Here is a 12176-nt window from a genome sequence, read left to right as displayed (position 1 = left end):
TAGCTGAGTGGTCAGCGCGACAGAATGTCAATCACAAGGTCCCGGATTCGATTTCCGGCTGGATCGGAGATTTTCTCCGGTCAGGGACTGGGTGCTGTGTTGTCCTAATCATTATCATTTCATCCCCATCGACGCACAAGTCGCCGAACTGGCGTCAAATCGAAAGACTTACACCCGGCGAACAGTCTACCCGACGGGAGGCCCTAGTCACACGACATTTATTTATTTATTTAACATAAAATTGGAATAAATACATACGTGGGCAACGCAGCGTGCTCAGGTTTCATTACAATAAAAGAGAAGTGTGAAAAATTGATGCTAATAACAACAGTATAAAAATTATTTTTAGGAATTAACTGAGCAAGTCTGAAGAAGACAGTCATTTCATAAGATCAAACTGAGTGATGGTTTAAAAAAATGTCAACAGAAACAAACGAAGTAAATATTCCCTGATATTAGGTTATTTTATTTTTCTCAGCAGAGAGGCCACAGCTCAAGGCATGACTGTAAAGTGCAATTAACGTTAGTATTTATGTGTACTTTCGTTAAATTTTTTATAAATTACTATTGTCGTCTGACGATGAGGTTTATGTCTCTAAACATGTTTCTTTATTAAATAAAATTTTTGGCTAGCAGTGGTCTCCAAAAAAAACCTTCTGCTCTTCTGTATTTTCTTCATATTACTGTGTTCTGTAGAAATAGATACCCTTTATATTAATAATAACCATCCATACCGTCTGAAGAACGGGTAAATATTGTTCAAACGTGAGTGACGTTGAAGCATAATCGATGAGAGTAAAATAACTAAATCCAGGCAAATAAACTTCTATGAAGCTATAGTTCTTAGAGCCAAAAGGTTATGATGATGCCATAATCTGATTAGCTATCAGTTAAAAATTTTTATTGTCATCATAAACATTGCTAAATACTGTTCCATTGCTTACTGGTTTAGACCAATGTCTCAATTAGATATATGCTTGCGTTCTTCTTATTAGTGATCAACGGATGCTGATGTGGCTAGAGGGTTCGTTCATGCTGCCAACTCCAGCTTTCTGGATTTCTGTCACAATGATGCTTCTCATATCGATTAACGCTGGAAAAAAAGTACTTCTCATGGGCAAATTTGACGAACAGTTGTTTCTAAGGGTGTTACGTGAACACCAGGTAAGTAGATACACTTGTGCTTATTTAGTTATCTGTTCCTATGATAAATTAAAGTGCCCAGCCATGTTTTTTCTGTCTGTGTGTGAAATGTAATCTCAGGAAGTACTGTAGGGATTTCGATACAGTTTTCACTAAAACAGAGACTGATTCACGAGGAAGATTTGTGTATATCGCTGATTCGGGCTAGTGCGAGACTGGGGCGGGTCGCCTGTTCATAACATAAAGACGAGTTCAACCTGTAAACACGTATAATCTGTCATAACAATATCTGCAAGCGGGAAACCATTTTGTAATTGACATCCTCCTTTCCCTTCACGTATTCCGTCCTATAAGCTGTTCTCTTGGGTCATCTGAGATAGATGATAGACGAATCTGTGTTAATTCGAGAGAGGAAACAAAACGTAAGCAACGTTCATCTAAACGTAAACGTCGTTCAGTTTTTAATGGTCAACAGCACGTGACGTACTTCGTTAGCAGAATGAAATTATCTTTATTGTTATTTGAAAATGTCTTCTCTGGTTCACTGGAAATGGGCATCTTCGCTAATTGTTAGTTCGAAAGAAATGGATCTGAGTCCCATAACCCATTTAGACACGTGGTGTAGTACAGGTATTCCCAAACAGCTGCTGGTCCTATTCCACAATAACACTATCTGAAGATGACTGAAGTTTGGAAACAAGCTGCCATTCGTGACTATCAGCGAAGTTGCTATATAACCGAGAATCACTGTTCTCTGGCACCGTATTACAATTACGTGTATAAATTTATAGCACTTCAGTTTCAAGACCTGACCAGTGCACATGCCACTCACGACTTAGATCACATGGAACCAGGATAGGGAAACCTAGTGTCGCAATAGTCCTAATTTCTACAATGAAGGCTGCCCGTTTGAAGTAGCGGTCGAGGCTCGAATCTGCGAGCCACTGGTCGCAGCCAAATCGACCCCGGGCAAAGGGCACCTGCACCACCGGTACCAGCGTCAATACACACCTCACTCCACGTGTCGCACTGTGACGTGCTAGTTACTTGGGACAAGACTTGATCGGCTATGAATTGTGAGGTGGGGTGTATCCTGGATTTCAGCCAGGTGTCATTTGAACAGTTTCACAATTTATTTCATATATATACATTATTGGGAGATGTGTCTAATAGTGGTTTTATTCAAATGGCACGCCGGCCTAACTCATTCAGCAGTGTAAGCTGGCCCTATCTTGTAAAGCGTTCTTGCGTATTCCTGTCAGTTTAAAAATAAATATCTATGACATAAAATGTAGTGCTGAGTAAAAGAAACACTGAGATAATTCTCATTTATTGTAGCATCTCAGTTGCATGTTTTTAATTAGGTTACATGTTTCGATCAGTCTGGATAATCTTCAGATCTGAAGAAACATGTAGTGTAATTAAAAATGTCCAATTGAGATGGAGCAGTAAGTGAGAACTATCTTAATTATCTAAACAGCTGCTAAATCTCTCATGACGATTATTTCGACTATAAAAGAAACGCTTCTAAAGGATAACTAGACCTCAGATGAACAGTGATAGAGAGAGCAAGCTTAAGCAAGAATGCAGCATTTGAGAGTTAAATTGTATAGTAGTAATACTTTACTGAACATTAAACGTGGATTGTGAACTGTGAGCTCTAAGTGTCACTACATCAAAGCATGACGAATGGTTCCTAAATTGCCGCGCGTACTTAGCCGGGCGGTCTGGGGCGCTGAAGTCATGGACTGTGCGGCTGGTTCCGGCGGAGGTTCGAGTCCTCCCTCGGGCATGAGTGTGTGTGTTTGTGCTTAGGATAATTTAGGTTAAGTAGTGTGTAAGCTTAGGGACTGATGACCTTAGCAGTTGTCCCATAAGATTTCACACACATTTGAACATTTTTTGAGTTCCAAAATTGATTCTGCAAACTCTGAAAGCATGCCTTAATATCAGTTGTCAATCAGTGCTTAACCACATGAAAATCTTTGCTGTTTGACCAATATATTCTTAAACGTCTCAGAAACAAACTGCATCAGCTTCAAACTTTTGTTTACTCTGACTTGGCACTCAGAACTGTGATGTCCTTGCTCCGCTGATGAACTATGAGGCATCTACGTACGGCTCCCGTCTCTGAGTCTTCCTGTGCTGTAACGTGTACCATACTACTGCTCACAACTGTGATGACCCCTTATTATAGCACGCCAATGGCTATTAGTTTAATGCTCGCATTGTGTCCTGTCTGGCACCTTCTACATTCCCTCTGTGCCTCTCTAATTCCTGGAAAACTTTCAAAACACATGTATCCTTGCTAGCGTGTCCGTTTCTTATCAGCTGGCCTGTGCGCTATTACCTAGAGAAATGTTATCGCAGTGCAGTGACCTTCATCCTGGGGCCAAAGGAAGCCCCGTTTTCCCCTTTGCATGTTGACACTACTGAATTTGCTCGTCTGGATGACTTCCTGCCAGTCCTGTGTATTAAGTATTGTTGTAATATTATATTTTACATTAATAAAATTTGACGGACATGACACCACATTGCAGTCAATCATTCAAAAAATTCATACAACCCTTCACAGGCAGGCAGTAAGACAGTGTTGGAAATCAGATAACTGCAAAAAGAGTTCGTTGCAAAAAAGTCCCAGCATACTGAAAATAGGTTCTACATCCAGCGCATTGCTAAAAACAACTACCTGAAGTGAAATTCTTATAAGCTCTGGTTCAAATGGCTCTGAGCACTATGGGACTTAACATCTGAGGTGATCAGTCCCCTAGAACATAGAACTACTTAAACCTAACTAACCTGTGGACATCACACACATCCATGCCTGAGGCAGGTTTCGAACCTGCTACCGTAGCGGTCGCGCGGTTCCAGACTGAAGCGCTTAGAACCGCTCGGTCACACCGGCCGGCTGTTATGTTAAAAATCCTAGGTCAAGATGTCAAAAAATATATTTTCAGCTCATTTACGATTTATCTTAAGATAAAAATACAGAAAACTGCATATAAGAGGTGAATAATAAAAATATACACTAATAATTGGACATCCATTATACTACACTTACCAACATAAAATTATTATTTTATTTGGTGTGTATCAGCCACAATGCGTTCACATCGTCATAATGTGTTGAGCTGAATCACTCTTATAAAACTGGAGAACCCTATTAGGAAGTACACACTGGAAAATATAATATACCATGTCAAGAAAAAGACAAAGGCAGATACGTTTGGTAAGTTCTGACAAACTAATACCTTACCTAAAGCTTACAGCTGCCTTTCTGGTGGCTCTGTTGTGGCAAGTGACCAATGTCATCATCTCTGACATCTGCAATAGGTATGGGAGTTACCAACCTTTTCTTTGGAACCTGAATATCTTCTTTAAATGTATTCCTCTTTTGCGCTGAACAACATTTCCTGTCATATTAAGACCAAAAGCAATATTTGTGTGGAAACCCAGCAGAGAAAATGAGATGTTGTGCCCGCTGATTCAAGTGATGCCCGTAATACAGCCGTTAATTTACAACTGCTACATCGAGGAACAAATAATCAATTCGCATGTAACACCTTTTGGGAACGGACTTTTATTCTATGAAGTTTTGTCAACATGTCTTCTAAATCCACCTTTCCCATGTGCTCATTATATTCTTTCACAATCAGTGGTCGATTTACATGAACTGACTTACTATCCTTTTCACTCCTTATCTTGCACATATCCTGTGGATTTATAACCACATATGTGGAACTTTACTACGCAGCTTTATTGTCACACTACCTTACTGCTGTGATGTTGACTGAGTCACCAATGGTACAATCCAGAGTTTCTTTTTCCTTTCCTTCTGCTAGAGGGCAGAGTGACATTCTGGCTGAACGAATAGTCCCAGCACATAAAATCCCTTTCTGTTTGAGAACGTAGGTTGCAAATTCTAAAGAGTTGAGCCAATTATCAGAATACATCTTGTATTTCTTGCCCTCTGGTAAATATTCACACAGCGTCAGAACAATATCTGCTGAAAATCCTAAGCCGTGCTCTTCACATGTACCTTTAGCCACACAATTTTCAAAATCATACGTTAGGCCTGATACACCAGCTCAAGTAAATACCTTACATCTCCATTTATGAGGTTTGTTCTTGAGATATTGAACTAACCAACTTCTTCCCTTGGAAAGAACCATCTGTTCATCAGTACTCTGCTTGTCTTCTCGAAGGAGTTGCAACATACGTGTCCGCAAAGAGTCTATCAATGGTATCCCTTTGAGTAGCTGCTCCTGATCGGGATCAACTTTCGGTTTCTGGTTGTTATTGTTGTTTAGAAGGAAATATTTCATTAGAGTTTCAAATCTATTCCTGTTCATAACATCGGCAGCTGAAGGGAAACGAAACTGTTGTGGCCAGTACATTTTATATTGTGGCATCGGAAATGCTCCCATAAAAAGTAAAATACTAATAAATTGTTTTATTTCATTACAAGAAACATCAGTGACAACACCCTCATTGGCGTGTGCGCAATTATTTGTTTCAAGGGCAATGGATTCGCATATTTCATTAACAACAAACGTAGCGGCCACTGAGCGAGCTACGGCTGTTGTGTGGAGACACACACTAAAACCAGACACTCTCATGGCGGGTTTCAAGAACGGCCACAAGAATCAAGCCTTCTGATGGTTTCGGTACTCGCCACACTCAATCTCGTAGAGAACTGAAAACTACGTTACATACTATGTATGTGCTGTCTGTTCTTTTGGACATGTCCAGAAGAGTAGACATCAGTTTGTTGATCCTGCAGCCACTAGGAACCAGGACACAAAGGAATTAAAGATATTAGCTGTCACTGGACATTGATTTATGTCAGTGGGGCCAATGCTGGTCTGAATGACGTAGTGGTCAGCGCGTCTCCTAGTAAGTAGGAGATCTGGGTTTGAATCCCGGTCAGGCACAGATTTTCAACTTGTCACATTCATATAAATCAATGCCTGCTGCCAGATAATGTCTTTAATTCCTTATTGCCTTGAAACTATGTTACCATATAGGCTTATTGGCCTGCAATGTCAACGTCTAGCTATATTAGTTGTACTGTATTTGCGGCACTCAAATAACGTTTGAACACCACTACCAACTTGTTAGAACAAAAAGACTTACACATCGTAAGCGAAATGTAGAATCGAACGCTTCGGTTCTTAAGAGCAAGGAAAGGCATACTTGATGTCTGTCGTTACAGCGCCTTCTACCAGAACCCGAAACAGTTGTCTGCGTAAACAGTCTGGATATTCCATAAAAATGGGGTGTCCCCATTCTAAAATATAAAATTGACCCCGACTTCGCAGGAGGGGTTGCCAGGAGGTGGTAAGCTGCAGGGCAGGCAGATATCCCCTCCGCTAATCTGAATTTTTCGCCTGCAACATCTTTTTCGTACGATGCGTCGTTTTCGAGATGTTTAGTTATATCACATTAAAAGAAACACCCTGTACATAAAAAGCCTAGTGGGTATAGCGTCGTGAGGCCGTTCTTGGATGCCGCTGTTGTATACAGAGAAATCACAGCACTAAATAATTGAAGTGGAATATAGAAAGGCATGCAAAGGATCGACGGGTGGTGAGGGGATTGTAGTGTCACGTGTCTCACAAAAATAGACCAAAGTATCCAGTTATTGTTTGATTAAGAGATTGGCGAACGATCACTGGAAACAGTCACATCCATTAAATGTCTGGGAGTATGCGTAGGTGCGCTTAATGGTGCAGTGACCACATTAAACTATTCGTAGGAAAGGCAGGTGTCTGAGTGAAAGTACCTGGAAGAATCTTCAGGAAGTGAAGTCCACGGACCCGTGAGTTATATCATAAAACCGTCGCACAAAGGGGTATTTGATACAAAAAGTTGGCCAAAATTATTTTCTTACGTTTTCTGCACTGTGAGACCATATACAACATATTTTTAGGATAATAATGGATTTGCATATTTGATAGAATGAAATGAAACAAAATTATGGTATTTTTATTACATTGTTTAATTCATAATTACAAGACTATTAGTTATTCAGATGATGCATCCCAGTGTTATTTATCTTAGCAGCCTGTTTCACTTGAGACCTCCTCCTCTTCTTCATTTTCAACTTGAGGGACGTGCCTAACCCCTTCTTCAGTTGGGAGAAGTAAATGTAATGTCTCTGCAAAGAAAGGTTTGCTGGTTTTCATTGGCGTTTGTCTCGTACCTATTATCAATGGATCAGATGTCAGTAGTAGCCTGTTTAGTGTATCCAAATTGCATGCTTCCCCTGAGAATTTCCTGGCAAAACTTTGTACAAACTGAAATGCTTATTGTGGGCCTCGGCTGCTTCTTCTGATAAACTGCCTATGGGTAAGAGGGCATATTCGATGACAGTTCGGCCATGCACCAAAATCTTGTGAACGATGGGAGACACAGGATACCATGGATATAAATCAACATACACTCTTGCAGTTTCAACAGTATAAGCAGAAAATTTGCCTATGTCTATCTTATATCAACTGGAAATAGTTTCTAGAATTACTTTGAATCGATAGATGAGTTGGAGATCGACACCTGTTATTTCTGCAGACGTTTCAAGGTCTGAAAGAAACCTTCTACTGGTATTTCCATCATTGGTATTTCCATAGCCTGGCTCGGGAACATCAACTATTAACCCTAATCGATTTCTAAATTTCTTTTGTATGACTTTCTTCCTCTCTTGAACAATTATCCTTTCCTCTTTTGAACAAATTTGCCATTTCTTGACGTTTATTTTACATGACAAATGCAACAAAAATTCGAAAAATCTAATTCGGGCATGGAGTACAGACAGAGCGAATCTAAGAGATTCTGTATTTACCTCTTTGATTTTTGACATATAACTGAAATCTTTTGCGGTAGCCTTGCAAATGTAGCATCTCAATGTCGATGCTGTGTCCGTTGCTTCGTTGCAGACCTTTGCATCTACCATGGTCATCAGCAATGTATGTTTTATGGATAAATCAACCTCTGTACTTGAAATCCTTGTTTCCTGTAACGTTTTAATTTGACTACTGATATAACCTATTTCTTCATTAGTAACATCACTTGTTTCATGAATAAATCTAATTCTTATTGGTCTGCAATAGCGAGTTGATGATGGTGTGGGATTTTTCCAAACAATGAGGTGTTTGTTCATGCGACTAATAAGCTGAAGAAGCACTAAAGATGACTGATATATGTTCGAATCAGAATCAGGGCTGTTTTCAAATTTTGGTTTGAACTAAACTTGCTGTGAACCATCACAATATCATTTATAAATAAGTTTCATTGAATTTATGTCATCATATGGAAAATTACTTAAAATCTCCTCTACATATGATGTTAATCGCTCACCTGTGTGATTAAGCAAGGCTTGCGGTTGAATCTCCATGCATGTGGCAGTCATGATAGGATTCAGTGACAGGGTAGCACTGCTTTTTAGCTTCTTGAATGACACTGTAACAGGGATAGACCTTTTTAGCACCTGTTCGTATTGTTTCGTATTGTTTCCTTGTTGGCGAGGCTTTCACAAACATACACTCCTGGAAATGGAAAAAAGAACACATTGACACCGGTGTGTGAGACCCACCATACTTGCTCCGGACACTGCGAGAGGGCTGTACAAGCAATGATCACACGCCCGGCACAGCGGACACACCAGGAACCGCGGTGTTGGCCGTCGAATGGCGCTAGCTGCGCAGCATTTGTGCACCGCCGCCGTCAGTGTCAGCCAGTTTGCCGTGGCATACGGAGCTCCATCGCAGTCTTTAACACTGGTAGCATGCCGCGACAGCGTGGACGTGAACCGTATGTGCAGTTGACGGACTTTGAGCGAGGGCGTATAGTGGGCATGCGGGAGGCCGGGTGGACGTACCGCCGAATTGCTCAACACGTGGGGCGTGAGGTCTCCACAGTACATCGATGTTGTCGCCAGTGGTCGGCGGAAGGTGCACGTGCCCGTCGACCTGGGACCGGACCGCAGCGACGCACGGATGCACGCCAAGACCGCAGTGCCGTAGGGGACCGCACCGCCACTTCCCAGCAAATTAGGGACACTGTTGCTGCTGGGGTATCGGCGAGGACGATTCGCAACCGTCTCCATGAAGCTGGGCTACGGTCCCGCACACCGTTAGGCCGTCTTCCGCTCACGCCCCAACATCGTGCAGCCCGCCTCCAGTGGTGTCGCGACAGGCGTGAATGGAGGGACGAATGGAGACGTGTCGTCTTCAGCGATGAGAGTCGCTTCTGCCTTGGTGCCAATGATGGTCGTATGCGTGTTTGGCGCCGTGCAGGTGAGCGCCACAATCAGCACTGCATACGACCGAGGCACACAGGGCCAACACCCGGCATCATGGTGTGGGGAGCGATCTCCTACACTGACCGTACACCACTGGTGATCGTCGAGGGGACACTGAATAGTGCACGGTACATCCAAACCGTCATCGAACCCATTGTTCTACCATTCCTAGACCGGCAAGGGAACTTGCTGTTCCAACAGGACAATGCACGTCCGCATGTATCCCGTGCCACCCAACGTGCTCTAGAAGGTGTAAGTCAACTACCCTGGCCAGCAAGATCTCCGGATCTGTCCCCCATTGAGCATGTTTGGGACTGGATGAAGCGTCGTCTCACGCGGTCTGCACGTCCAGCACGAACGCTGGTCCAACTGAGGCGCCAGGTGGAAATGGCATGGCAAGCCGTTCCACAGGACTACATGCAGCATCTCTACGATCGTCTCCATGGGAGAATAGCAGCCTGCATTGCTGCGAAAGGTGGATATACACTGTACTAGTGCCGACATTGTGCATGCTCTGTTGCCTGTGTCTATGTGCCTGTGGTTCTGTCAGTGTGATCATGTGATGTATCTGACCCCAGGAATGTGTCAATGAAGTTTCCCCTTCCTGGGACAATGAATTCACGTTCTTATTTCAATTTCCAGGAGTGTAGATAAGGCTTGGGTAGGTGAAAGTCGTGTTCTTTCTTGTTAAGTCTCTTCTGCTAATGCGGTCTAATGCTTGTCTGTATTTAACTCCTCGTGTGGGGAATGAAGTAATATGTTTCACCACTCTGGAACCCTCAACATTTCCAGAGACTCGGAGCATCATTTGACTGGCATACGTTACTTCTGTGGCTTCAAAATGTTCTGTCAAGTGATGTGTCCTACGCCTTTTGCTGCTTTCGCTTAACTCTACGAACGATTTTGTTGGTCGACCAACTCGAGTTTTGTTACAAGGAATTTCAATGGTATTTTGCAGCCAATTTTGATTCTTTTTAAAGAAGTTACTTTCAACTTTATGTCAAGCAAGCCATCTTTTCTTTAATTGTGACTTTATGTATGACAGTTTATGTTTAAAAAGTTTTCTTTTCTTCGTCAGGGAAAGTAGAGTCAAGTAATATATAACTTTCCATAAAATCCATTTTATTTACGAAATTGTTTCCAAAACATCTCTTCATAATGTCATATAGACCTTTTCTTGTCATAATTTTGTGGCTCGAAGGACCTAGGATAAACACAAATTTAAAGTAAGTAAATCGTATGAAATATGTCGGCGGCTACGTTCTACAATGCCCAGTAGACAAATGATTTTTCTATTATACTGTGCTCAAATTTATCCAGGGAAACAGCCTGAACTATAACAAAACCTCTACATTGTTGTACTAACGAAACATATTTCCTTTGCTTCACAGGTTAACTTTAAACGAATTATTACTAATCAAAATACTGAATACTATAAATGACAAAAATTATAAACAACAGTACATACCCTGATGGCTAGAATCCATATCGATTTTCACCACGTTTTAAGTAAGAACACACGTTAGGACAGCCACAAACACAGAGCGTTATCAAGACAAATGAGAAGCTTCACGTGCGCTAAGATCAGTAAACGAAATATGCCACTGTGTGCTTGCTCCGGTAAGTGGATACACTACGAAAGAAGCGATGCGTCTCATACGAGTACGAAGCTCTGTATTCAGAGAGGTCACAAACTCTACATAAAAAATTTCGGGACTGTTCAGGGATGCATCAATGTATTCTACAAATATTCCTGAATAATCTACGAAATAGTGTCGTTGGCTTTTGGCTCACCCTGTATTCATGGCAAGATAAATATAATTTATCTCAGTATAGCCCCATGAATTTACTGAAAGAACCACATAACTTCGTCATCTGTTAACTGTCTGTTGTAGAAGCTGTTAAGATAATTCGTTCCTTACGCGTTTGTACGTAAGTAATACTGTGTGAACGTCGCGTGAGATTTTTCAAATTCAGTTGATCAGAATAATTTCATTCAGTATTGTTGTTACAGAGGGCAGCCAGTCCTTTGACCAAACAACCTGACCTACCGTGTCGGCTACCACTGGATTACCAGGCCCTGGTTAATAATTAAAACTGGATCGCTCGTGGTAATGATAAACCAGGCCACCGAGTCACGTTCTCAACTGGTATTATCGTCTAAATTCACTGTTTTACTTGATGGTTCTCGTAGGATGACGTCAGAGGTATCAGGCACAATTGGATAAGTGCTCACATCGCATGGTTCAGCGGTCAGCTGTGGTGCACACCTCTTTCATTCTTTCAGCGTAGTACGAGATGAATTTTTCCGTACGTTACTGCCATGTGGGTGAGATTCTGAAGTAACATTTTGTGATGCTGTGTCTCATGCACAGTTCGTCTGGTCCTTTCTGTCCATGTCTCCACAAACAAGCCAGCGCAAAACGATACAATTTTCACCAACGCTGGGCTGTTACTTATTTCAGATCTTTAACGTAGATGTGTAGACCTCTTGGCGTTGCAGCAGCATAACTTTTTGTTATGGAAGTTTATTGCTGCCAAGAGATTTGCAACGTTCTCGTCTCCAATCCTAATACAGCCGTTTCGAGGGAGCTGTTTAATCCACACACGTGTTGTTGTTCAACGACACTAATAATTAGTTTTACATGTTTTGAGTCGAATTTCTGCCTCAAATTATATCCGGAAATACGCCATGAAAAGCCGGCCGGAGTGGCCGAGCGGTTAAAGGTGCTAC

The 12176-nt window shown here is 41.7% G+C and overlaps 1 protein-coding gene across 1 annotated transcript in view; it reads left to right on the top strand.

Annotated features, from left to right (window-relative positions):
* Positions 1–12176, top strand: part of LOC126199447 (uncharacterized) — a 105213-nt gene that overhangs the window by 56968 nt on the left and 36069 nt on the right. The window contains exon 4 of the mRNA XM_049936366.1: positions 996–1164. Within this exon, the coding sequence (XP_049792323.1) occupies positions 996–1164 (169 nt within the window). The remainder of the gene's footprint in view (positions 1–995; positions 1165–12176) is intronic.

The sequence above is a fragment of the Schistocerca nitens genome, chromosome 8 (genome assembly GCF_023898315.1).
Source record: "Schistocerca nitens isolate TAMUIC-IGC-003100 chromosome 8, iqSchNite1.1, whole genome shotgun sequence".
Lineage (NCBI taxonomy): Eukaryota > Metazoa > Arthropoda > Insecta > Orthoptera > Acrididae > Schistocerca > Schistocerca nitens.
This window is presented reverse-complemented; position numbering and strand designations above follow the sequence as displayed.